The sequence below is a fragment of the Schizophyllum commune genome (assembly GCF_000143185.2).
Source record: "Schizophyllum commune H4-8 unplaced genomic scaffold SCHCOscaffold_4, whole genome shotgun sequence".
Taxonomy (NCBI): domain Eukaryota; kingdom Fungi; phylum Basidiomycota; class Agaricomycetes; order Agaricales; family Schizophyllaceae; genus Schizophyllum; species Schizophyllum commune.
Window position 1 is genome coordinate 2235452 of NW_026089541.1, and position 23238 is coordinate 2258689.

The following is a 23238-nucleotide window of genomic DNA, read 5'->3' on the forward strand; positions in this document are numbered from 1 at the left end:
GGGAGGGGAGCGCTGGGGGGAGGAGCGGCGAAGGGGAGAATGGTAGGTATCCCATCGTGTAGTAGATAGGCTGAATAGAACATGTTTGAACTTACCACGACGGCGTGTGCGATGCGAGAGGGAGCGAGGGAGGCCAGAACCAAGGGGAAGGGGCACGAGGGTGGGGGGATAGCCCTCGAGAAATTCAGCTCAAGAGTGCTCGAAGACACCGACGAGCTTCGCGCGCACGCCGACGAGCTGCAAGCACAGTCTGCAGTGCGCGAAGGACCTGCCTCGCCCACCGTTCGTTCGCGCGCGAGGGGAGAAGGGGGTGGCAAGGCCTTTGCCACGAACTCACATTTTTCCCTTTTCTTTTCAGCGCGCACGATGGTGGCAGTAACGTCTTTATTCACAGTATCTACGAGTCTACATCGCGATTTCTACGACTCTGCGCGCGACGAGGTGGGGGTGAATACGTACGAAACTGGGGGAGGGGGTCCCACCTACTCCGACTCACTGCACTCGCCTCGACGTGCGACGGCGAGGATGCTCAGGAATACTAGATGCACTGGGAAGGTCAGAATGCGACATTCAAGCGCTCAAAGGGAGTACATACGTCGAGATACCACTCGATTATGGCGCTGCCGTGTCGGAAACAGACGGACAAGCCAGTTCAGTCGTGCCCCCTCATCCTTACCTCGCGAGATAGCCCCTCCTGCGCGAGGGAGGGAGGCCTCTGCGACGTGAAAAGGGGATGAGGTGCAATACGAACCTGGGCTTGGTGGTCTCGAGTGGCGTGGAGTGCGGCGATGCGGAAGGATCGCCCTCCTTCACGGACCTTCGCGCCAAGCGCCTTGAGTAGGCCTACGAAGACCTCCCCCCCTCGCCCCCTCCATCAACGCGAAGCAGAACAGCTGGGAATAGGTCAGTTCTCATGTGATTCGAGGGGGAAACGAAGCAGACTCACCAAAGCAAGGTCCGCTTGAAAGCGCTCCTCCCACCCCATCCCCTTCTCCCACCACCCCCACCCGAGGGGTGGGATGCTCCCCCTCGTCTCGCATTTCCCTTAAGAGAGCGATTGCGCGCGCGCTCCCTCTCTCTCAGGGGCTTGAGACGGTCTGTAAAGACGGATCAGCGCGCACCTCATCCCACCTCACGCACCGAAGAAGGCTACGGGAGGGGGGCCGTCATATCGAGAGCGCACCCCTCCCCCCTTGCCTCGTTCGCGCCTCCACACGTGCAGGCACAAACAATAAAGCCTGATAAGAAGATCAGCGCGTCGTCGAGAAGAAGGGGAGGGAGACCCATGCTGGCTCGAGGGTAGAGGTGTCCCCATCCTCTTCGCTCCCTTCACCGCGGGACCCCGCACGCGCATCGCCGTCGGTCAGCGGTTCCCAGAAAGTCGTCTATGAAAAGGGCTCAGCATTCTTCCCATGAGAGTGAAGTGAGAAGGGGGCATTCCCCCCTCCTCACATCGCTCACCTAGCGAATCCGCGCACACCTCCGGCGGTTGGGGGATGCGCAAAAAAACCTGCGAAAGGGGGTCAGTACGCTTGTGGCATGGAAGGGGTGAGGCAGGGTAAATCACCCTCGCGTCGCGTGCTCCACTGAGGACCCCGTGCACGCCTTCGGCGGCTCACCCTCGTTGAGGAATTGTTCTACAAAAGGGCGAAAGGCCCCTTAGCCTTTGTCGGGTTGTAGAGGAGGCGGAGGCCCCCCTCCCCTCGTCGCAATCTCACCGAAGACGCACACGCGCCCCCTTGCTGGCGGTTTTGAGCGGCGTCGGAGGTCCCTCGCACCTCGCAGTATGCCCCCACCCCCTTCGCTCCCTTCCCCGAGGGGCCCCGCGCGCACCTCCGGCGGTTCGCTCTCGCCAAGAAATCACCTGAAAAGAGGTCAGCGGTATTAGATGAGATGAAGGGGGCCTATCCCCTTGCCACGCTCACCCGCGCATGCCTCCTGGGGCGGTGGGGGCCGCAAAAAAACGGGGAAGGGGGGTCGGTGCACTTATCACGAAGGGGGACGGATGGAGGGTGGTCTACCCTCGTCGCATCCTTCGCCGAGGGACCCGCGCGCGCCTCCGGCGGCTCCCCCTCGTCGAAAATTCTCCTCGGAAAGGGTCGAGGGGTCCCCTGCTTTGCTCAGATTGGGGCGGAGGGGACGACCCCCTCCCTCCCCCTTGTCGTCACTATCACAAACAAAGCTCGCGCGAGCTTTCGGCGGCTCTCGGTCGGAGGAAAATGGGCTTGCAAGGCGCCAAAGCGCCCCCGCACCAAGCAACGTGGGGAAGGGGAGAGTCCCCTCCTCCCGCATTTCTCACCGAGGAAGCCCGCGCGCGCGCCTCCGGCGGCTCAACCTCGTCGAGAAATAGCCTCAGAGGGCGCTAAAACACCCCCTAGTGCACCTTAGGAAAGAAGATTAAGGGAGGGGAGGGCCCCCACCCCGTCGCTACACTCAACGCAGGAGCATGCGCTCACCTCCGGCGGCTCGAACTCGCTGGAGACCGCACCATACACCGTTTAAATAACCCCCCTCGATGGCAAAAAGGGGCTGGGAGGATCCCCCACCCTCCACGAACGCGTGCCTCCGGTGGTTTTCCCTAGCGGCGATGGAGTGAGTTTAGTGCGCTTCCATGGAGCCAGGGCAGGAGCGAAACTCACCAACGATATCTCCTCCCGCGAGTGAGGGGGTGAAGCTAAATTGGCGACCGGGGGCGTAACATTAAGCGACTTCGGAAGGGGGGTCAGGCCGTTTTCGATGCGTAAGGGGGTGACGCGCTACTTACCGGGGCACATCTCGATCAAGGGTATACCACCCTCGTCGCATCTCCCACACGATGTAGCGCGCGCGCATAGCCTCTGACGGCTCGGGGGTCAAAGAAGAGGTATCTGAAAGCAGGTCAATAAAGGTATCTGGGGTTGCGGGTGCGATGTGGAGGTCTCCCTGCATCCTCGCGTGCTGTCAAGACGACCTGGACAGAGGGCCTAGGCGGAGCGGGAGGCGAACCAAAGCGTCGGGGAGCGTTGGAGCATGCCCATGCGCCGAACGTGGAGATTAGGGAAGGGCGGGACCTGGCGGCGCGAGTAGTGCGCTCGTCGTCATCGCAGGCGCTCGCGCTTCAGGGCTGGGTGGGGAAGCGAAGGAGGGGGTTCGAAGCCTGGCGATGAAAGACGTCCAGACTGCGTGATATCTGTGAGTGAGGCGCGGCTGGCGAGGAGAGGGCGTGCAAACTCACCAAAGAGCGTGGGACGACTGCACCTCCTCGTCGTTTTCAAAGGCCGTGCGAGCCGATGCGGCGAGTCCAGTCGGACCATCTCGACGTCGTCGGAGGCTGTACCACGGTCCGCTCTCGCCCGAGCCAAGTCGACCGGTCTCCCTCAAGACCGTCAAGAAAATCAAGCATGAAGAACGAGGCCGTACTCACTGCATATCACAAGACCAGAGCGCGTCCCTCGCTATGCCGCATGTAGAGCTTGGGGAGGGGCGGGGGCGAGAAGTGTCGGGTGCAGTCGCGGTTGACTCACTTGCGCGTCGAAAGCCTATTGAGCGCTTCAAAGCGCGCAATGAGCGCTCGGCGCCGACGTAGGCGGTGGTGAGATGCGAGCCGCAGTCCCGAGTCGTGCTGGTCGACGTGATGGCCTAGAGCAAGGTAAATCAGGGTGGGGTGGCGTTGAAAAAACGGACCGTCGTCACCTGATAAGCAAGGCCCAGAAAGCGCCGAAAGATCCTATCGCTGGAAGACAACTTAGTATATTCAATGAAAGGATAGAGAAATAGCAGACGAACCTGTGAGACAGTGAGAGCGAAGAGTGCGTTTGGTGTCGATTGGTGGTGCGCGAAGGAAAGCTATGGGAGTGATCAGTGAATAAGTAGAGCGCTTATAGGGATGCAAGAACGGGAGTCAAGTACATCACGACCCATCTGTAGTAGTCGTGCAATTAGTGGGACTTCAGGTTAGTGGGACTTCAGGTTAATGATGAGGATGAGAAACTTACCAGTCAATGCCGAGGGGAGGGTTCAACCTGAACGAAAATGTCAGAAGAGTCAAATCAAGCGAGGGAAGAGAACACCCACAGAGCTCGGAATGTTGATCAGGGACATTGAAGCAATGAAAGATGCGAGGGAATGCAGGAAAGAGGGTGGAAGCGGTGGAATGCTGATTCAAAGCGGTAGAAGGTCTGCTCTTTATACTTCGCGAACGGCCCAATGCCGCGCCCAGTCGCCGCCCAAACTTCCAGACCGGCATCGCATATTTCCGGATCAGACCTCGGCGGTCCGCGACCGAGACCCGTCCAGCGAAAAGTCGGAAGACTGGGGGATGCGTGCGTAGAGCGCGCATTCAATCTTCCGCCGTAGCCCTGCGCGAATGTCAGCCAGAGCGCGCGCAAATTGCGTCGAGACTTACTCGTCCGGCCAGGGGATGCCGTACACGTGGCGTCGGGCGGGGAAGTACGCGTGCTTTTCCGTCCATCCCGCTAGGTGGCGCGCAACTTCCAGCACACTGTGCGTCGTCTCTGTGACCACGGCGCTGGCGTAAAAGAGGATGTAAAGGCAGTGAGAGTATGCGAATAGGCTCGTGACACGTGTCGGTGCTGACGTGGCCCGGGGGGACGCAAGGTCGAGGAGGAGCAAGTCGAACTTGCTGCCATCACGCTGTAACTCCATTTAGCAGGCTTTGAGTTGCACACAAGACAGCGCTCCGTTGGCACGCCTCCCCTGCCCGTTCACTTACCTAAAGCTCCGTTTGCTGCTATACACGTGCCTGCGATCTTGCTCAGATGTCTGACGGTCGTCGACGAGGGGAAAATGGGATGGCCCATTGTTCTCGCCAATGTCAGGATAGCGGAGTGGGGGCGGACGCGCCGAGGCCTCCGCCGGCGCGCACCAAGCGCTCAAACTCTGATCCGATAGTTCAGCGTCCAGAATGTCGCGTTGAAGAGAATTCACGTACCGGAGAGACTCGAAGGGGGAGAGGATAGCGGCAAACAGATATTCGGCGGATTGGACGCATGGACCGAGCCCGTGGAGCGGCGCAGCGGTCTGGAAAGAGTGGGTAATGCATATGAGATGACGTAAGTGCACTGGGGTCTTCTGTGCCCGACGCGTTGGTGGTGGGGAGCATGCGGGTAGAGGAGGCGCGGGCAGGGTATTACGAGGAGGGGACTGCGCTGAGGCTGGCCAAATTTTCTAGATTGCATGTAAACTATTTGCAGACCATGTACTAATGTTTGTACGGTCAGCGCAAGCTCGGACGGCAAGTGTACGAACGTACCAAGAACGACGCCACATATTGAAAACGACCTTCCCGACGTCCTACTGACCTCGCGTAGTGGTCAGTTCAGTTTGCGAGTACAGATACAGAGTCGCACGGGTACCCCCCGTCGATTCCATAGCGTCAGATGGTCGCGCCCGACTGACGACTTACCAAGGGTATCCGAGTCGTGGATGCATACATCCTGCTTCGGCCGTCAAGTACGATAAGAAAGAATGCGTTTTCCCAAGAATCGACGTGTCGCAAACTTCCCGCATCTTCATACGCGGGCTTCTACGGCACGTCTGGACCCATCGTGGGTGCTGGGGGTAATGGGGGATAGGTCCCGTAGCCTGAGATCGCGCCGTGAGGTGCTGAATGCGTCGAGAAGACTTGCTGTGTGATCCTCTCCTGCTACGCGCTCGCTTTGCGAGGGATAGGCAGGAATACTCCACAGGACGAGGGCACCGTTGTGGGAGCTGCCGGGGGCGCTGGCGATGGACGCAGAACGCAGGCGAAGCGGCGGTGGAAGTGCGGTCGGCACTTGCCGACGACCGGCGGCGCGGGGCGGAAGCCCGATAAGCGCCCGGCGCTTACTGCATGTGTCTTGACTTCGACCGTCACCGTCGTTCCCCATGTCTGCGCGCCGTCGCGTTAACCGCCTCGCCGTCGCGCGGGCGATCTTGGAACTGTGGGAGAACTCCTTGTTTATCCCAATTTGCCACAACACTGGCCAAAATACATTCATATCACTCAAGCCTCAGACCTTGCCAGGCACACCGGGGAAGAGCTCGCGAGCGACTCCCTGCTCGCGGGCTTGCGCGCTCCCCAAAACACGTGTACGAGCAAGAACAAGGCCGCCTCGATTCAGGCACTCGGGTGGGGCGCTCTAGACAAGTTCCCCGCGCGGGGCGAATTGTTGATTTGTTGACTCCGAGGGTGTTCTCGTCAAAACCTTCCGACTTTGGAAGGGTTTCTCAGCTACCCGGGGCCCTGGAAGGAGGGGACGAGATTCGCCGACCGCTCTCGCCCGCGACTCCCGTGCTCCTGGACCGTGGGGATTATGCCCCACCTGGCATTTGCGTCGGAGGCGACGCCTTCTCTTTCCTCCCATGTCGGTTAATCGCTTCGCTCGATATCAACGAGCACTCTTGGCGAGATCTCTCGCCTCATCGCCGCATTCCACGACGCCCGAGACCCGTTCTTCTTCACAAGCTCCAGCTTTAGCCGCGCGCAGAGCAGCATAAGTGATGAGTACATGTACTTTCGTCCGGCGAGCGGATACGTCCAGTACGTGCTACGTCTTCCGCACCAGACTCTTCGCGCTCACTTTCTAGACCGTCTCATTGTAGTCGAAGCTCTCCACCATCTGCAAAGCGCTAGTGTTGCCCTCAAGAGGCTCCGAAGCTGCCGCCCACTCGCCCTCATCGCTGCATGCCACTACGCCAGCGCTCAAGCAATGAGTCTTCGTCGATCGAGCAGCATATTGCGGTGCGTGATGCGATGCTTGATACCCGGCGCCTATTGCTTATGAGCGGCCCAGAATCTCGCGGACGCGGTGGATTCCCTCGACGGGACGAGGTCGGAGTTCCTGTCAGCCGAGCGGGCCTCGTGCTGTCACCCACCTCCTCGTCCCCTCCTGCAGCACATCTCGACGTCGTAGCCCTAGTCAACACACGTCGCGCGCGTCATCTTCAAGAGTCTGCGCTTGCTAAGCCTCACGCATCGCCTGCCGGTCGAGCTCAGCCCTGAAGCGACGAAAGTCCGTTCGTCGAGTGGGATGATGCGGTGCGCTATGCGATTCCTGTGCATAGGCTGCAACTAAGGGCACTATAGAATCCCGCGGGAAGAGGCGAGGCGACGTATCGCCGCCCACCGACCGAGGCTCTCGCAGGTGCTATCACCCTTTCCGAAGCCGTCAACATCTCACCCACGCCTTCGCTGTCCTCCCGACTCCTTCCACAAGCCGCTCGCGCTCACACCTGCAATGCTCCCGCGTCTCGCTTGCCTTTATCCTTTTCGACTAATCGTATGCAAGCAGAGCACTCGCTCTCAACCTCAAGCACTCCCCCACAACTCGGGGGTGACCCTCGGTCATCGACTCGAGCGCTGAAGCAACAGAAATGCGTCCGGCGAGCAAGCTGATGCAGTATGTACGTGCTGTCCGTGAGTTGAGTGCGAACCCTTTGTCCAGGCCCTCGCACTCGCTCCCAACTGTTGTCTATCGCCTCAATGAATCGTCCTTCGCTCCAGCCATGATCTTCTACTCCCTGCATCACTGTCTGGCCTTTCCTTCCATCTCACGTCGTCTCGAACTCCCCAACACTTGCCTCAAGCTGTCTGGCACTCGCCTCGAGCTCTTTGACGCTTGCCCTGAGCTTCTCAGCCCATTCTGTCAACATACCGATCCCCGACGCCCTTCGAGCAAATCCCCGACCCATCATGGCTGCCGTGTGAGGCCTTACATACACAGTAGGATCTCGACTATGTATTGCTGCTCGTATCTATGCTTTCGACTTGTTTGACTTGCCTGATACTTGCTCAAAATCGTCTGCACCTCGCTCGAACTTGTCTGCAACTTGCTCGAACCCATCTGCAATTCATCTGAACCCATCTGCAACTCGTCTGACCCCACTGATAGCTCAGACGAGACTCTTCAGTGAGCCTGCACAACTCTTCAGCAAGCCTACAGGCCTCGATGCTTGACTGAGCTTCGAGTCTCGACTGAGTTCCGAGTCTCGACTGTGTTCCGAGTCTCGACTGTGTTCCGAGTCTCGACTGTGTTCCGAGTCTCGACTGCCTTCCGTCGCTCTCGAATACCGTCACCTCCCCAGCATCTTCCCAACTGTCGCAACGTCCCAACCATCTCGCCAGTGTCCGTCTCGCCTGTCGACTTATCCCTCAAGGCCTCCCCTCGCATCTCCCACTGGTCCACGTACCTTTTGACACCCATAGCTCGTCACTCGTAGCTCATTACTGGATTCATAGCTCATTGTCTTGTGCTCACTCCTTGTGTGGAGCACAGGAGAATCCATCTCACATCCCGCCTTTATATCCCCCCACCACCAACGGGCCTCGAGCAACCACGGATCAGCCCGCAGAAGGTAAATCATAGGTCGTACGACGGAGCAGAGCCTCGAGAGGCCGTCGGGCAGGATCACGGAACAATTCCTGTGCCTGTCGGACGATTTGTGATGGCTGGAGCAGGGTCTGTGCTGGGCGTGGGATGACGGGCGCTGGTGGCAGAGGAGAGTGACCGGGGGAGTAAAATCGGTGGGAGGGGAGGGAGGGAGGGGATAGGCTAGCTATTTTGCAGGGAGGTAGGCCTGACCACATGCTCCCACTTGTCCTTTGAACGAGAAGGAACAGGCACGAAGTCGTCTCTGCACAATAATTCAGAGCCCAATGTCACGCTCCCCAGCCTGCTTCGGAGGGGATAAGAAGGGAAGGGGTGCCAGCAGGGGGCTGAGACTTGAGAAACCTCTTAGTTTGGGGGATGCGCTCCCAGCGCAGCTTGTCCGAAGGCGGTGGGTGCAGCGGATGGCGAGATAGGACTGTGAGGAGGTCGTACATGCGAAACTTTTCAATCCCACCCAATTAGGAAGCATTCTGGTTCAACTCGCGTCACGTCACGCGGGGCGCGCCGGACGGGCGGTGGCGCGACCAGAGCTCGAACGGACGGCTGGGCGGCGGCGCGACCAGACGGCGCGAGTACAAGTACGCGCCACCGCCCGGGAATCGAACGCGAACGCGGATCCTGCCATGACGTCGACGCGACCGAGTGCGAGCGACATCTGACAGCGGGGCGACCTGCCGCCGTCCATGCTTGGGGGAGAGAGCGCGATCGGAGGTGCGAGTCGAGCGAGGCGCAGTGCCAGTATCCGGCGTCTCTCACACAGCACCGTAGAAAGCTAAGGAGCGGCAAGACGCGTCGGCGCGTAGAAAGGTGATGACGTCGGGCCGCCACCGCGCCCGGACTTGGCAGAATGGCCCGCGCTTTGACCTCGGGCCTCGCTCTCCTCCCGCCGCCATGGACCAGGTGCGCAGTCTTCGTGCCGAAAGGAAGACGTACTCACGGCAGCAGGATTCATTCAGGAAACTACTCAGCACCCCCGCTCCTCCGAGGGACAAGCCGGACAAGTCTAAACCGTACGTGCACACGCTTCCCCCTCCCCCACATCCTGTCCTGACAGCACGCGAAGCAAGGCGGTAGACGCCTCCAAGCCCGCATTCCAGCCGCGCAAGGTCAAGAAGCAGACCGAGGGAAAGTACCGCGATCGCGCGTTTGAACGGCGAGAGGGGAAGGCGAGCGACTATGCGCAGGCGGAAGCCTTGTTGCAGGACTTTGAGAAGCGCACGGCGAACGAGGACAAGGATGTGGTGCGTACATCTCCCCTTTCCTGTCTGCTTCGACCCATTTTGCTCTTGTAGGTCGAACAGCAACGCCGCTATCTCGGTGGCGACAGCACGCACACCGTCCTGGTCAAAGGCCTCGATCTGTCCCTCCTTGAAGCCAATCGCGCGAAAGAGTCCCGCAACACAGACGACGACGACCTTCTCGAGGCCGCCTACCGTGGCGAAGACGTCTTGCCCCCCGCTGAACTCTCTGCCTCCCCCGCACCCACCGACGAACCCAAGAAGCGCTCGCGCGCCGACATCATCAAGCAGATGAAGGAGAAGCGGAAGGGGCAGTCCTCTGCAGACGCGCCTGCGCTGCCGCCGAAAGAGGACAAGACGATCGACAAGAGCAAGTTCAAGTCGATAGGGTTCAAGCCGGCGGGGGACAGGCCCAAGAAGAAGAAGGCGAAGACGGAGAGCGACGGAGAGCGAAAAAAGAAGAAGCGCAAGGTCGAGGGTGGTGAGGGGAAGGCGACGGCGCCAGGAGAAGCCTCACCGCCTGCTGCCGCCGACTCTGCGGTGCCACCAGCTTCGACTTCAGCGACCCCTGCGCCCGCGCCCCAGCCTTCGAGACCGAAAGAGCCCTCACCCGAGCCCATACCCGAAGACTTCGACATCTTCGCCGGCGCGGGCGACTACGAGGGCATACCTGACGAGGAGGAAGCGAGCGATCATGAACACGCGCCGCCTCGGTCTGGCAGCGCGGAACCCGGAGAAGTGCAAGGACCAGCACCTGCCGATCCCAACGCCATGCAAGGTGTCGAGCAGACATCCCGTGCGCGCTGGTTCGACGACGACGAGCCCCGCGAGCCCGCCCTACCTCCCCGGCCAGCCACTCCACCGGCCCTCAAGGTGCTCAAGGGCAAGCAGAAGGCGGCCGCGCCTGCAGCAGGGGTCGAGGATGGTGAAGTGCAGTCCGACGAGGAAACACCTGCACGCCTCGCGCCGCTCGAGTCGTCCGCCGTCCCGTCTATCAAGGACCTGCTCGCTATGGACGAGGCGAGGGAGGCGCTGGAGAAACGGCAGAAGAGGAAGGAGAAGAAGAAGAAGGGTATGGCAGCTCCGCCGAGCTGAGGGTGGCTGTTAAGCATGACTCTATACATTCGCATCCATTTCGCGCTAAATGCAATCTGGCGTCGCAGTCAAAGCCTTCAATATGACTCCAGGAAGCCATCCTTCAGGCCATCGTGCGACGCTCGGGTCTCGACACCGACGTCGACGACTTTGTTCGTTTCCGTCGCAATTGCCGTGTGCCTCTTTCATAGCGTTCGAATTGATGTATGTCATTCCTTTCGAAAAAAATATCGATGACCGTCCAACACCTTCTACCAACTTCAAAGCACCTAGCTACGCTGCCTACGACGCGTCTGCACCAGGACAGTGCGCGCAAGAAATCCCCAACGACTACCCGTCGCGATCCCTTCTGTCCAGGGACTGCGCGCGGGCCGCTTTCATTCCGCTGCGCATACATGCTAGGACCGTCAATCTTCCGACAGCGCAAGACTTAGGACCTCCGACAACGCAAGGATCAGGACCACCGACAACTGCAGACAATGCCTCATCGGCGACTCGCCTAGCGCCCGACAATCGTCACGTGCGTTGTCTGCAGAAGCCGCGGCGCGCTGCTTTCGAATTAGATGCGCTGCTTCGATATGCTTATAACGTCGATTGTCGGTCAGAGAACATGTATCGTCTGCCTACGAATCCGGATTGACGGCCTATGAACATCGATTGACGGCCAGCGAACACTGAAGATCACTTCTATGCAGGCAACGTTGCTGAGTACCTCATGACAGGCGGCTTGAAGCGCCTTTCGCCATTGGATTATTGCCTGTTCGACATTCTACTCTGCTGTGTCTTTCATCGTCGCACGAATCGTCTGGAGCGCGTCTCCCGCCGTGAACAGCACGCCTGCAGTCCACCGGAGACCTATATATGATGACGTTTCTGACATTCGTTCTCTATAGCTCACGAAGACATGGATTGGCCACAGACTTCAGCGTGGGTGGAATACCCTATCCGCTAGATGCGCTCGCTAACTCTCAACCAGGCCTTTCCCTTCGCAGTCTCAACATGCATCTTTTCCCTGGGATTTTGATACCAGGCTCAACTCGACCGGTTAGTTTCGATGAACCTTCATGTCCGTTCGCTGTCGCTGACCATTGGACAGTGTTAGAACTTCACCCATATGTGCCACCTCATCGCGAACCCAGTAGACCAGCAGGACCTCGATTCCCGCGTGACGATGAGGTGTTCGCTCGTCCAGCGCAGGGCGGGTTGGGTAAGCCACGACATGTACCTTGGGCCAAACTTCAAGTATCGAGCCTATTTACAGAATACGATGCCCTTTCCACTGGTGGCGGTCAAGTAACTACATCCGAGCCTATCACTTCGTCGTCCGCTTCTACGGTGCCAGCAGAACTTGGCGATGTCTCTGAAGCGCCTGTGCTCTTTGCTGACGCGCCCGAGTCTCAACTCGACTCGATATTCTCGTCTTGGCCTTCGTTGCCAAGCATCTCCTGGGATATGTTTTCCGGCGTACCCAGTTACGGTGACGGGTCTTTCCAGTTGTCGTGTGCCACGATGAACGTGGCCTCTTCGGAACCTGGCAGGCGCGAGGTCGGTTCGCAGGCGCAGACCCAGGCGTCGCTGAAGCGTAGAAGGATCGCATCTCCCTCCCGTCCTCCGGTTCCATGTAATCAGTGCGCGAAGACGTTTACGCGGAAGAAAAACCTTTACGGTGCGCTGGCTACGATAACCTGACCTTCCCGATACTGAGACTGTCTAGATCATATACTCCGCCATCGGAATAGTCGAGATTATGCTTGCGACCAAGTGGCGTGTCTGTCTCGATTTAACACAAGGGGAGATTTGGCTAGACATGCACGCGTGGTACATGGATCGCGCCCGCAAAGGTTGGGCTCCTCACGTCTATCCGGCGCTGTGTCTTCCCAGTACTAGATGCAGCGCATGAATATCTTACTATACCTATTCAAACAACGCCACGCACCGACTCTCGTCTGTTTTCAACAATGATTTCTCCATAGCGGCTTGCCATATCGCAGTAAGCAGAATATCTACAGAGGTGCCAACTGAATTGTCGTTCGCGTACATGGTGACTGACGGTTCCGGCAGTCACAAGTGCTTACCGGTGATGGACATCGGTCGGGTTGCTGGATCGATACGTGACTTGCCGGTCGGATACAGGCAATCGGTAGAGGCATAGCCTTTGGGACATGTGGCGATTATCGGCTACTTCTTGTCTGCTGCTTCGCTCCTTCAGCTTCTCCGGCCATCTGTTAGGTCAACGTTCGGATCATCCCCTGCCCAGCACAGTGCGTGAAGTGCATAGCCTCGTCGATGCGCTCACAAAAATCCTTCCGGAGCTCCTTGGTCTTCACACTCATGTTCGACCAGCGCGTTGCAATCGTAGCCTGCAGCGGACAATGTTCACCGTTACCTGGGAGTGAGGTTGCGCGTATTGGCGGTTTCTCGGCTCTTCGCCGTTGTCGGTACCCGTGTTCTCGTCGTTGACTGCACCTCGCTTTGATCGCGCGTTGACAATGTTCAAGTCGACCACCATAGCTCTCTGGTGGTAGCAGCTCGAAAGACATCCGCCGTGCGCGATGCGAATCTTGGCGCATGCCGCTGAGGTGCGCCATAATTTTCTCTGTAATCCTACACCCGCCCCGTCGATTGCAGCCCCAGCCACGTTCCGACAATGTCTGTCTGCAGGCAACTATTAGCGGTCACTTGTATCAAACATTGTCGTCCAGAAGAACGCGCCGCCGACATCGAGGGCCTCTGTTCTATATAACATGGGAGGCATGTTCGTTTCGGCCCATCCACCAAGAGCGCCATGTCCCGTCGATACACGCAGCAGCTGCCTTACTCGTCAATTGGGGACCCCCAGCAGAGTCGTGCCAGACTTCCAAACCCAACGTTTGCAACCTTCCCACCTTGGTCGAATGGCTCTGCGCGGATGAGCATGGGCAGACGCGCCATGCCATTTGCTGGGTTTGATCGCGGCAGTCCTGCGCAGACGTATGGGAGCGACGTGGACCCACAAATGTCAGAGCAGGCCAACGGTGCGTTCCTCCTCGAGGGTTCAACCAACGGCCTTCAATATCGTCTGCAGGCTTTGCCAGTTCGACATTTGCCGGGAACGGTGTGCACCAGGGCGGCTCCCAGGTGCACTTCGGTGCGTGAACGAGCTCTCCTCGCTCACCGAGGCTAACAGTTACTGTAGGCGGTACTGCGGCTGCTGGCGGTTTGTGGGATGCGTCTGCTCCTGGCCCTCTCGGCACCTACACCCCGCATGGTTTCAATTTTCGTCTGGACGGGGGCCAGTCGACGCAGGATTTGGGCATCGAAGCGGCGCACAACTTCTCTTTCGCCGGCCAGCCTGACCAACACTCCTATGTGGGCGGCACTGACGCACATCCATCCACCAGCCAGGCCATCCTCCATGCACCCTCGGACCATGCCGTCGTCGACCCCTTGTTGGCTCCAGCGCCTTTTGCCCATCCTTCCGGCTTCCCACGTCAGTCTTCTTTGACGAGCCGTGTCTCCGATGCAACAGGCTCACTGACTATGCCTCCGTAGATGTGGTCGACGCGGTCACGAGCACACCCAACCACGTCAACATGGGCCTCGGTGACGTGAATTGTACCTCCATCCACGATCACTACGGTCGACCCTTCACCATCCAATCCTTCAACCACGTCCATCCCGTTCCAAGCCATAACTCTAGACTCGCGCGCGACATTCGCGGCCACGCTATCGATGGTCAATACGACCTGTATTCATCCAGCAATGCTATGAGTGGTCCTATCCTTTCAACCAACATAGCATCCGTCGATGCTAGCGACCATTGTACCGCCGATGGTGGCCACGCCAATCATCCTACGGCTGAGGACACTGACCATGTAGCGGCGTCGATCAACCAGTTGTTCTTGAACGAACCCACCCACGACACCGTATCCAGTGACGGCGCTAGTCCTCAGTTTTCCGATATATCCCAGACGCCTCTGCCGCAGAGTGTTCCAGCTACGCCAGTGGCGGAAGACATGATGGCAAGGGCTCTCTACACCTTGAAGGCTATGGATCCACCTTTTGAGATCGACCGCCTGACTGTATCTACGCCGCCTCGCAGAGGCGCCGCATTCAGACGTCGCAAGGCCGATGGATCTATCATGTGCCCCGTCTTTTGTTGTGACATGACCTTCACCAGGCTGGGGCATCTTCAAGGCGAGACGATCCCCTCTCAGCAATCTTGCTTCGAAGCTTAGTTTTTCTTGCAGATCATCTCCTGATACACGAGAACAAGAAGAGGTACCATTGTACTGCGGCAGGCTGCACGAATCGGTTCAACACGCAGGGATACCTCCGAAGCCACCTCAGGCATCGCCACAAGGATCAGCTATCGCCCAAGGTGTATGTATTAATTCGAGTTTCTCACCAGTTCACTCACTTCATGTCGCAGGTGCAGAGCGCAGGCCCTTGCGCATGCTGAGCGAAATGCAGACTCGCGAGAGCTCTCCGTCTCATTTGCATAGATGATCTTGCTCTGTAGCTTATGGCGTCAGCATTCGCGTTTGGATGCCTACTGTATCTGCTGTCTTGGCCGGTATGTATGTCGATTGCATGTTCTCGTTGGTACTGTATGTATTCATGTCCTGGTTAATTCATCGTATGTCTCACGTCAGAAGACCTTGAGGAAAGTTCAATATGGAGTTGCAACGCGACAGGAGAAAATAAATGGGTACTAGACGCTTCGCCGTTGTCTTCATCGTCTTCGCCCTTCATTGCCTTCATCCTCTTCGATCAACAGTATCTTATGCTCCCTGTACTTCCTGATACGCGGAGGTCTCACTGTGGCCGAGACGGAAGCAGCAAACACAAGAGAGTCTTCTGCCCGACGACGAAGTCAATGACCGAGCTGTCATCGGCGCAGAAGGTCTCGGTCGTGCCTTCCGGCCAATCCAATTTCTTCAGATCAAAATTGCTGCCTTTCTCTATCGAGGCGAAGCGGATAATGTCGCCATCGTAATTGGCGTAGATCTGCAAGTTGGAAGGCCACAGTCGAGGTTTGCCGGTTTTGTTGTCCATAAAGTTCCAGCAGACTAGTCGCGAGTTGTCCAGGCAGCCTGTCCATTGACAGAGACAAATGTGGTACGTGCGGCCGGGTATCGGGATATCACGAATGGAGGGGTCGTCGTGACGAGGAGCTCCCTGTGGAGATCATCATTAGACAGCGCAGGTAGATAGATGCTGGCGGAGTACCCCAATGACATCTGCCTTCTCGGACAACACTGGCATGAATTTCCTCCCTAGTTCGACGCTCCCAAACTCGGCCATGTGTGCCGCGCGGCGTCCGACATTTTCTCGCTCTGATTCATACGACGTTCCGTTCCATTATGCGAGGTAATCGGAGCACCCGGTAAAATCACGGTGCCCTGCGGGATGGCATGGCTCTGGCAGTAGCTGTAATGACTGGCGTTCTGCGCCCTCGGGTGGAGTCCCCTGCCACCTCCGGAGTATCCAGATCGGTAGGAATGTGGTCTGGCACTGTACAGGTACTGTACAGTTTTTCTATCTCGCTCAGAGGCTGAGACTTCGCCTCCAATTCAGGCTGCTTGTTCTGAGGGTGGCTCGCTTTGTGCGTTTTCCGCTTCGCATGGTGGCGAACGGCCTCGAGTGCTTGTGCGCCTTCGACGCGTTGCCTGGCCCGGCGAAGGGTTGTATCGGTCCTTTCTCTAGGCATAAAAAAGGCAAGCAGCGTCTTGAGGGATGTAGAGCGAGCAGTTTTTGACGGTCGAGAGCAAGAAGCGTTTTGATGCCGTTCGCGGAAGCAATTCACGCGGAATACATCACGTGGTCACAAGCCCACTTCCTTTTTGGTCACAATGGCCACTCCGAAGTTGCCTCAGCCCCTCCGTGGCGATTGCAACAAACGAGTGCTCACTGAGCCCTCCCTATAAAGCAAAATATACCAGTGCAATACTTCTGTCTACCCTGTCGTAGCCTACGATTGCGGGGAGTTGAATAATGCCGTGGTCACGGATTTCTCATTTGCAAGCGTGAGCAGTAGATGTACAGCGTGGTTTGAGCGCGTGACGCAGAGCTCAGTCTTCCCCTTCCTCGCCACCGTTCAGTTTCTCGCCATCCTCTTCGTCATCATCGTCATCGTCCTCGATAGGTAATATTTTGTACTCCCGATACTTCTTGATGCGCGGGGGTCCTGCGAACGGACGAGACGGGAGCTGTAGTCGCAAAAGCGAGCTATTCCCGGTGATGAAGTCGACGATAGTACCGTCTTCGGCGCAGAACGTCTCAGTCGCGCCTTCCGGCCACTTGGACTTTTTCAGATCGAAGTTGCAGCCTTCCTCCAACGAGGCAAGGCGTGTTCGCTCGCCTTCAATGACACCGTAGATCTTCAGTTTGGACGGCCGCAAGCGAGGTTTGCCGGTCTTGTTGTCCATGAAGTTCCAGCAGACCAGTCGCGATTGATCCATGCCACCAGTCCATAGTCGGAGGTGATACGTGCGGCCGGGGATTGCGATGGTGCGAATGGACGGATCGTCCGGGTGGGGCGTTCCCTGTGAGGAGACCTCATTAGACAACGACAGTGGGCGGTAGTTTTATATCTGACACACCCCAATGGTATCCGCATTCTCAGTAACATGACGCAACCATTTCCTCCCCAGCTCAATGCTGCCGAATTCGGCCAGAAGCGCGAGGTCCGTCGTCTCCTCGCTCCATAAGATATTGCGTTGAGTGCCTCCGTTCGAGGTCGCCGGGGCGCCGGGCGGGATGACGGTGCCCTGCGGGATGCGATATTGCTCGGGGAGGTAGCTGTAGTGACTTGCGTACACAGGCGGTTCTGCGCCCTCGGGGAGAGTCCCATCCCAGGCCTGCTCCATTCTCGTGCAGGCGGCGTCAAACTCGGGGGTGTCCAGGTCGCTGACGACGTGACCTGGTACGACGCAAGACAGAAACATCTGCTCGTACTCGCTCAGAGGTTCAGTCTTGGTCTTCTTCTTTTTCGGCTTCGCCTGAGGAGATTGTGATGAAACTGTCTTCTGCTTCGCAGTGTGGCGGACAACCCGCTCCTCGGGAGCTTTTGAGTGTCCGACGCGCGATTGCACGCGCTGCCTAACTTGACGCGTCACTTGATTGGTTCCTTCTTTAGGCATAGCAGCAACAGGTGTCAGCTCGTGAGGCGCTAGAAGACGGTGGTGAAGGTCAAGAGCAAGTGTCGAGCGAACGTTTGATGCCCACGTTCTGCGGCATTCATTTCACGTGGGTGTTTCCCACGCGGTTACAGTAAAGATTTCCTATTCTGTAACAATAGCCGCGCAATCTCTTCTCTCTGATATGTGATACGGTATATGCAGCACTTCAAGGCTTAATGATACGTGCAGTCACCGCAGTCAACGTGATATCTAGCGTCCCGGAAGTTAATCGTAGTGACCAGTGCATACAGCCGGATCCATGCCTTGACTACCTTGGTTGAGATTGCGCCGGCCTTACTTCAGTTGGTTTGGTCCGCTTCGCATAAGAGTAGAGTGTTTGAATGAATCAGTAGCTTGGGCCGTGTTGGTATTGGCTGACGAAGCGGAAGCATTTTATCTTGACCGATCAATTGCGTGAAGTGCTTGATCGTCTGGTACCAACACGAAGTATGGGCTTTCAATTGCGCACTTCATTGACTTATTTGTGTCCGAAAACGATGCGATGACCCTCTTTTGCTTTGTTGTAATCATTACTACAGATTTCTGTCCTAGACCAAGCCATGAACGGCCGCAAACTCATCGTTGTCCTGGTCCTTCGCGCGCATCTCAAGCCCCATCTGAATCGTCTTCGCCGCAGGCTCACCCGCAAGCTGCGCAACGAAAGCGTTGGCCATATCCATGCCTGTAGTTGTCAGTTAGCCGGCCGACTTCATTCGCGTTGTGCACAGGCGACTCACCCGCAGTCACGCCCGAGCTCGTCCAGAACTTGCCGTCGACGACCCAGCGGGCGCGCGCCACCCAGTCGATGTTGTGAGAGGCCGTGTCCGCAAGCATGGTCTTGAACATAAACTTGTTACCCGTAGCGCGCTTGCCGTCTAGCGCGCCGGTGCGGGCGAGGATCCAGGAGCCTGATACGGACATCAGGTCTGTGAAGAGTATGAGGGAAGCAAACATACCAGTGCACACGGTGAGCACGTACTTCGCACCAGGGAGCTGGCGGACCAGGAAGTCGGTCAACTCCTGCGGGACGTCCGGCGGGCCTAGCAGATTCGTCAGCTTGACCCTCTACAACAACCCGCCCGCCCGTCCGGCGCCCTAAAGCACCTGGCTCACCTCCCGGCACCAACAGGATATCGAACTGCTCCTTCGCCTCCCCATACGTCTTGTCCGGCGTCATCCGCGGGCCCGCCTCGCCAGAGAAGCCCGGCGCCACGGGCTCGAGCGTGTGCGAGAGGTACACGAAGGGGCCGAGAGTGGGCAGCGCGTCGGCTTGCTCCTTGAATATGAAGGGCTTGGCTTTGGCGGAGAGCGCGGCGAGGAACTCGATGGGGCCCTGGTAGTCGAGGGCGGTGAGGTTGGGGTAGAGGCAGACGGCGACGGAGAGGGATGGGGAAGACATAGTGGTGACCTTGTCGGGGTCGATGGAGGGGAAAGATCTTGCTGTAGAGGATGAGTTGCTCGGAGTCGGGTGGGAGGGGTGGTTGTGTTGAGAGGGGATGGCGGTGAAGGGGTTTATATGGGCGTCCCTCACCTGCTCATTGTTCCCGCAGCGTTCTACGGCGCTGCGAGATCGCCAGCCGTAGCATACCTATCACCAGCAGGACAGATCTTGAGCAAGGTCGGGCACCCTTGCCCGAGGCTGAGGTGGTTGCCGCGACGCGCGTTGGGACGGCGCCTGCGGCGTCCAGTTGCCAGTGGGCATATCTCGTGAAGGGTATTGCTCAAAGCGCAGTCTACAATGCCACTTGCAGGAGTCCCAAGAGCAAGTTGAAGAGGTCCCACAACGACCCGAAGACGTTACGTTCCTTCGAAGGCGTACTCAGTATGAGTCTAGAGGGGGTCCGCAGCGACGCAGTGTTGAGGGCGCGCCGGGGACATACGCGTCGCGTCGGCGGCACCCCGAGTCGGGAAGAGGTACTTGAAATGAAGATCTTTCGACGACGGTACGTCGGTAGTTGACGGTAGAACGAACGATCAGTTTGGCCGTTTAGCGCCCAAGGTCGGGCTCAGTGGGTCCAGGATTGGCCTTGGGGTCGTTGAGAGGCGTTCGGCTCTAACCTGTTCACGACTTGACAAGTCTTCGAAGCACGACCTTCGCGAGCAAGAGAGATAGGCCCGCATGTCCCGAGATGCATTCACTTGCTCTCTACAGCGGGCTTGCGCACCCAGAATACGTAGTTGCAGTTGTCCGCGCCCCAAGCGTCGCGCGGGGCAAGGGACCAGCGACCGCTCAAGGGGTTGTATATCATCCCTCGCACCTCTGCTTGCATGCGCATCGGTAGCTGACTGCCAATCCAGCCTCTCTGGTAGGTTGCTTTAACGTCTCTCACTCCCGACATGACATCATGAACAGCGCACCTCCTTGAAGTGGTCCATCAGCTCGCTGGGGTTGATGTACTTCGAGTACGTATGCGTGCCGGGAGAGACTCTTGCGAGCACGTTCTCCGCCATGAAGATGGTGAGGAAGTACGCGAGGGGTGTGCGCGCCATCGTAGAGAGGAAAAGATGGCCGTTCGGCTTGAGTAGACGGCTGCAGGTGTCGAGGAAGGCGGCGGGGTGGTCGACGTGCTCGAGGACCTCCATGGAACATACCACGTCGAATTGCTTGCCCTCTTCGACCAGGGCCTCCGCGGCGCTGTGACGGTATTCGAGGTTTGGGCTGAGGGAGGGATCGGAGGAGGCGTGGAGGGAGGCAATTTGGATGTTGGATTGGGATGCGTCTATAGCGAGGGTATTCGCGCCCAGGCGCGCTAAACTCTGCGGCCAAGGTAAGCGGATTGACACCTCACGAACGACGTAGCACACACCTCAGACAACAATCCGCCACCACATCCTACGTCCAGGACGTTCAAGTCGCGCAGGACGTCAGCTGGTGAGACCGTGTTCTTTCCAGGTGCTCGGAAGTCGTCCGGCCTCTCGTCTAGCGCGACTTCATGCAGCTTGTCGCGTATGAACTGCACGCGTAGGGGGTTCATCCGGTGCAGGAAGCCGAACTCGCCCGTCTCGTCCCACCATTGCGAAGAAAGCTTTGAAAAGAATGCGATTTCTTCAGGGTTCACCGATCCTCCAGTCACCGCCGCACTTGTCTGCAGGCATCGCGCGAGCCGTGGACGCGCGACGATGAGTGCGCGCGCGAAGGGAACAAACATGTTTTGTTTGTCCGCATACGCGCCCATGTGCTCAATCAAGCCCGCCGGCACTCGGGCCGACCAAAATCCGCATCGTGCGATTTCAGTCAAGGTTCGGCTTACTGTTGCAGACGCGCCTTCTTCTCTTCACTGCGAACGACGACGACCATGTCCGACCTCAGGCAGCGGACGAACGGCAAGGCCAACGGGAATGGCACGGCAAACGGCAATGGGCAGCCCAAGGTCGTCGTGACCGAGGAGGGCAAGAAGCTCGACCAGCGGCTCGACAAGCACGAGAGGTACGATCGTGTCATGTCGGGCGCGTCGGGGACTGACGGGCACGTAGCTATGAATTCGGCGGCCCATGGGGTGTACTGGCAATCATGACGGGTTTCCCGATGCTCATGTACTACCTCTGGATATGCCTCTGGTTCTACGACGGCCGGCTTGTCTACCCAAAATCGACGGACGACATTGTCCCCTTCCTCCAGCGCATGTGGTACCATGTCAGCGTTGTACGTACCATATCGTTTGTCGTTTTTACTCGTGCTAAGCTCCCTCAGGACGCCTTCCCCAACGCCTACGCCTGGAAGGTCTACTCTGGAAACATCTTCTTCCAGCTTTTCCTCGCCTGGGTCATGCCCGGCTTCAAGCAAGAAGGTCTCCCCGTCCCCTCCCTCGGCTACAAGACCCTGATCTACAACTGCAACGCCCTCTGGTCCCTCTACGCGACCATGGCCACTGCCGCCGCCCTTCACCTCTCCGGCATCTTCCGCCTCACCGAGATTATCGACAACTACGGTCCCCTCATGACGGTCGCGATGATCTGGGGCTTCGCGGTGTCGTTTGGAATGTACTTCATCGCGATTGCGACTGGCACGCAGATGCGCATGTCGGGCAACTTCATCTACGATGTGTTCATGGGCGCGTCGTTGAACCCGCGCATCGGGCCTATCGACCTGAAGATGTGGGCTGAGGTCCGCATTCCGTGGGTCATTGTGTTCTTCCTGGCGGTTTCGGGCGCGTGCAAGCAGTACGAGGTCTATGGCTACGTGACGCCGGTCAGTACATATTTCTTCCGCGCTCGTACGTCTCTTTCTAACTAGATTTGGCAGAACATGGCCTTCATGTGCCTCGCTACCTGGTTCTACATCAACGCTTGGTAGGTTCGCTCAAATACCTCTTGCTATGTACCCTGACCCCTCGTTCAGCGCTAAGGGTGAGGAGTGCATCCCGCAGACCTGGGATATGTACCACGAGAAGTGGGGCTTCATGGTCATCTTCTGGAACCTTGCTGGCGTCCCCTTCGTACGTCTTGCTTCTTGATCAATATTCTGCTATCCTCCGACGTTTCACTCAGTCCTACGTGTACTCCGTCGTCTACATGGCTTCGCATGACCCATCAAAGTACCGCTTCTCGACGCCGACGTATGTGCTGCTATACGGCACGCTGATCACCGCCTACTACATGTGAGTTCGCACGCAGCATTTTTTATGGAGAGGACCTGACGATAGCGCAGCTGGGACACCGCGATGGCGCAGAAGAGCCACTTCAAGATGCAGCAACAGGGTATCACCGAGTTCCGCAAGGCCTTCCCGCAATTGCCTGGCAATACGGTCAAGAACCCGACGTACATCCAGACGAAGCATGGGCAAGTTTCTTGACTTATCTGCTGTGCTGAGCCTCGAACTAACCTGTGCTTCCCTTCCAGCAACAAGCTGCTCACCTCAGGCTGGTGGGCCTACAGCCGCAAGCCGAACTACGTCGCGGACTGGATCATGAGTTTCACCTGGGGCGCGTGCATCGGCACCGCGTCCATCATCCCCTACTTCTACTCCGTCTTCTTCATCACGGTGCTCATCCATCGTTGCGGGCGTGACTTTGAGCGGTGAGTGGATGATTTGCTTAGCCTGAGCTCTACTAAATTCATTCCCTTCTCCCAGGTGCTCAATCAAGTACGGCGAGGACTGGCAGCGCTACTGCAAGGTCGTACCGTACAAGTTCATCCCCTACGTCTATTAGATGTAGATGGGCGATTGACGCGGTTTGCCTTGTGAAGGGGCAACCTACGATACTCACGTTCTTGACGCGAGAGAAAATGCTACTACAGTACATACTACTCATCTTGGAGTATAACTTAATAAATGTACCGCGTATCTTGAAGCTCCAGCGCTTGCCTCTCATTCATAAGAACCCGCCGAACTCGCATAATTGCCTCCTTGCTCGAGGCACTTGTGCGGCGAT

The 23238-nt window shown here is 57.9% G+C and overlaps 13 protein-coding genes across 13 annotated transcripts; 6 read left to right on the plus strand and 7 right to left on the minus strand.

Annotated features, from left to right (window-relative positions):
• Positions 1-419: 419 nt before the first annotated feature.
• Positions 420-5434, minus strand: SCHCODRAFT_02495231 (uncharacterized protein; the record flags this gene model as incomplete). The annotated part of the gene is made up of 24 exons (XM_050343014.1): positions 420-463; positions 497-547; positions 677-694; positions 818-893; positions 947-1044; positions 1141-1238; positions 1462-1510; positions 1620-1637; positions 1834-1864; positions 2300-2362; positions 2457-2475; positions 2765-2867; positions 2986-3050; positions 3215-3355; positions 3404-3434; positions 3504-3618; positions 3664-3712; positions 3766-3825; positions 3975-4001; positions 4171-4290; positions 4385-4632; positions 4931-5019; positions 5252-5300; positions 5405-5434. The coding sequence occupies 24 exons, from the start codon at positions 5432-5434 to the stop codon at positions 420-422; spliced, it is 1692 nt and encodes a 563-aa protein (XP_050201197.1).
• A 935-nt stretch (positions 5435-6369) lies between these two features.
• SCHCODRAFT_02230374 (uncharacterized protein) lies at positions 6370-7100 on the plus strand. Its single transcript, XM_050342132.1, has 4 exons — positions 6370-6520; positions 6568-6721; positions 6774-7018; positions 7067-7100. Exons 1-3 carry the CDS (start codon positions 6481-6483, stop codon positions 6943-6945), a joined length of 366 nt encoding a protein of 121 aa, XP_050201198.1. The 5' UTR covers positions 6370-6480; the 3' UTR covers positions 6946-7018; positions 7067-7100.
• A 1518-nt stretch (positions 7101-8618) lies between these two features.
• Positions 8619-9191, minus strand: SCHCODRAFT_02619303 (uncharacterized protein). The gene is made up of 2 exons (XM_050344926.1): positions 9138-9191; positions 8619-9080 (listed from the first exon to the last, which is right to left on the minus strand). The coding sequence occupies exon 2, from the start codon at positions 8801-8803 to the stop codon at positions 8639-8641; it is 165 nt and encodes a 54-aa protein (XP_050201199.1). The 5' UTR covers positions 8804-9080; positions 9138-9191; the 3' UTR covers positions 8619-8638.
• Positions 9192-9216: 25 nt separating this feature from the next.
• On the plus strand, positions 9217-10702 carry SCHCODRAFT_02665746 (uncharacterized protein; the record flags this gene model as incomplete). Its single annotated transcript, XM_003032785.2, has 3 exons — positions 9217-9269; positions 9433-9610; positions 9662-10702. The coding sequence occupies 3 exons, from the start codon at positions 9217-9219 to the stop codon at positions 10700-10702; spliced, it is 1272 nt and encodes a 423-aa protein (XP_003032831.2).
• Positions 10703-12211: 1509 nt separating this feature from the next.
• On the plus strand, positions 12212-12589 carry SCHCODRAFT_02496622 (uncharacterized protein; the record flags this gene model as incomplete). The annotated part of the gene is made up of 2 exons (XM_050343044.1): positions 12212-12368; positions 12417-12589. 2 exons carry the CDS (start codon positions 12212-12214, stop codon positions 12587-12589), a joined length of 330 nt encoding a protein of 109 aa, XP_050201200.1.
• Positions 12590-13487: 898 nt separating this feature from the next.
• On the plus strand, positions 13488-14919 carry SCHCODRAFT_01349174 (uncharacterized protein; the record flags this gene model as incomplete). The annotated part of the gene is made up of 4 exons (XM_003032786.2): positions 13488-13716; positions 13767-13829; positions 13878-14171; positions 14234-14919. The coding sequence occupies 4 exons, from the start codon at positions 13488-13490 to the stop codon at positions 14917-14919; spliced, it is 1272 nt and encodes a 423-aa protein (XP_003032832.1).
• Positions 14920-15053: 134 nt separating this feature from the next.
• Positions 15054-15449, plus strand: SCHCODRAFT_02230415 (uncharacterized protein). Its single transcript, XM_050342133.1, has one exon. The coding sequence runs from the start codon at positions 15187-15189 to the stop codon at positions 15397-15399; it is 213 nt and encodes a 70-aa protein (XP_050201201.1). The 5' UTR covers positions 15054-15186; the 3' UTR covers positions 15400-15449.
• On the minus strand, positions 15181-16001 carry SCHCODRAFT_02619310 (uncharacterized protein). The gene is made up of 2 exons (XM_003033354.3): positions 15914-16001; positions 15181-15862 (listed from the first exon to the last, which is right to left on the minus strand). Exons 1-2 carry the CDS (start codon positions 15986-15988, stop codon positions 15500-15502), a joined length of 438 nt encoding a protein of 145 aa, XP_003033400.1. The 5' UTR covers positions 15989-16001; the 3' UTR covers positions 15181-15499.
• SCHCODRAFT_01284597 (uncharacterized protein) lies at positions 15976-16425 on the minus strand. Its single transcript, XM_050341376.1, has one exon. The coding sequence runs from the start codon at positions 16392-16394 to the stop codon at positions 16077-16079; it is 318 nt and encodes a 105-aa protein (XP_050201202.1). The 5' UTR covers positions 16395-16425; the 3' UTR covers positions 15976-16076.
• Positions 16426-16607: 182 nt separating this feature from the next.
• SCHCODRAFT_02686790 (uncharacterized protein) lies at positions 16608-17927 on the minus strand (the record flags this gene model as incomplete). The annotated part of the gene is made up of 3 exons (XM_003033355.3): positions 16608-17229; positions 17287-17855; positions 17912-17927. The coding sequence occupies 3 exons, from the start codon at positions 17925-17927 to the stop codon at positions 16756-16758; spliced, it is 1059 nt and encodes a 352-aa protein (XP_003033401.1). The 3' UTR covers positions 16608-16755.
• Positions 17928-18364: 437 nt separating this feature from the next.
• SCHCODRAFT_02619317 (class I glutamine amidotransferase-like protein) lies at positions 18365-19482 on the minus strand. Its single transcript, XM_050344927.1, has 5 exons — positions 19453-19482; positions 18979-19271; positions 18822-18905; positions 18603-18773; positions 18365-18547 (listed from the first exon to the last, which is right to left on the minus strand). Exons 2-5 carry the CDS (start codon positions 19262-19264, stop codon positions 18414-18416), a joined length of 675 nt encoding a protein of 224 aa, XP_050201203.1. The 5' UTR covers positions 19265-19271; positions 19453-19482; the 3' UTR covers positions 18365-18413.
• A 518-nt stretch (positions 19483-20000) lies between these two features.
• SCHCODRAFT_02495421 (ubiquinone biosynthesis O-methyltransferase) lies at positions 20001-21014 on the minus strand (the record flags this gene model as incomplete). Its single annotated transcript, XM_003033357.1, has 3 exons — positions 20001-20188; positions 20217-20622; positions 20673-21014. 3 exons carry the CDS (start codon positions 21012-21014, stop codon positions 20001-20003), a joined length of 936 nt encoding a protein of 311 aa, XP_003033403.1.
• A 114-nt stretch (positions 21015-21128) lies between these two features.
• On the plus strand, positions 21129-23163 carry SCHCODRAFT_02619321 (ERG4/ERG24 ergosterol biosynthesis protein). Its single transcript, XM_003032787.2, has 9 exons — positions 21129-21292; positions 21340-21508; positions 21557-22054; positions 22109-22155; positions 22205-22301; positions 22354-22463; positions 22514-22645; positions 22706-22882; positions 22938-23163. Exons 1-9 carry the CDS (start codon positions 21162-21164, stop codon positions 23014-23016), a joined length of 1440 nt encoding a protein of 479 aa, XP_003032833.1. The 5' UTR covers positions 21129-21161; the 3' UTR covers positions 23017-23163.
• Positions 23164-23238: the final 75 nt, after the last annotated feature.

What these genes read in the sequence shown, in the direction of transcription:
- SCHCODRAFT_02619321 (XM_003032787.2), top strand. Translation starts at nt 21,162, where the DNA reads ATGTCCGACCTCAGGCAGCGGACGAACGGCAAGGCCAACGGGAATGGC. An exon ending in TGTGGTACCATGTCAGCGTT is followed by an intron (nt 21,509 to 21,556) that starts GTACGTACCATA and finishes AAGCTCCCTCAG; the next exon opens with GACGCCTTCCCCAACGCCTA. An exon ending in TGGTTCTACATCAACGCTTG is followed by an intron (nt 22,156 to 22,204) that starts GTAGGTTCGCTC and finishes CCCCTCGTTCAG; the next exon opens with CGCTAAGGGTGAGGAGTGCA.
- SCHCODRAFT_02619317 (XM_050344927.1), bottom strand. Translation starts at nt 19,264, where the DNA reads ATGTCTTCCCCATCCCTCTCCGTCGCCGTCTGCCTCTACCCCAACCTC. An exon ending in CGTGCTCACCGTGTGCACTG is followed by an intron (nt 18,774 to 18,821) that starts GTATGTTTGCTT and finishes TGTCCGTATCAG; the next exon opens with GCTCCTGGATCCTCGCCCGC. An exon ending in GAGCTCGGGCGTGACTGCGG is followed by an intron (nt 18,548 to 18,602) that starts GTGAGTCGCCTG and finishes TGACAACTACAG; the next exon opens with GCATGGATATGGCCAACGCT.
- SCHCODRAFT_01284597 (XM_050341376.1), bottom strand. Translation starts at nt 16,394, where the DNA reads ATGCCTAGAGAAAGGACCGATACAACCCTTCGCCGGGCCAGGCAACGC.
- SCHCODRAFT_02230374 (XM_050342132.1), top strand. Translation starts at nt 6,481, where the DNA reads ATGAGTACATGTACTTTCGTCCGGCGAGCGGATACGTCCA. An exon ending in CCGGCGAGCGGATACGTCCA is followed by an intron (nt 6,521 to 6,567) that starts GTACGTGCTACG and finishes CTCACTTTCTAG; the next exon opens with ACCGTCTCATTGTAGTCGAA. An exon ending in CGATCGAGCAGCATATTGCG is followed by an intron (nt 6,722 to 6,773) that starts GTGCGTGATGCG and finishes TGAGCGGCCCAG; the next exon opens with AATCTCGCGGACGCGGTGGA.
- SCHCODRAFT_02619303 (XM_050344926.1), bottom strand. Translation starts at nt 8,803, where the DNA reads ATGTACGACCTCCTCACAGTCCTATCTCGCCATCCGCTGCACCCACCG.
- SCHCODRAFT_02619310 (XM_003033354.3), bottom strand. Translation starts at nt 15,988, where the DNA reads ATGGCCGAGTTTGGGAGCGTCGAACTAGGGAGGAAATTCATGCCAGTG. An exon ending in AGAAGGCAGATGTCATTGGG is followed by an intron (nt 15,863 to 15,913) that starts GTACTCCGCCAG and finishes TGATCTCCACAG; the next exon opens with GGAGCTCCTCGTCACGACGA.
- SCHCODRAFT_02230415 (XM_050342133.1), top strand. Translation starts at nt 15,187, where the DNA reads ATGATCTTGCTCTGTAGCTTATGGCGTCAGCATTCGCGTTTGGATGCC.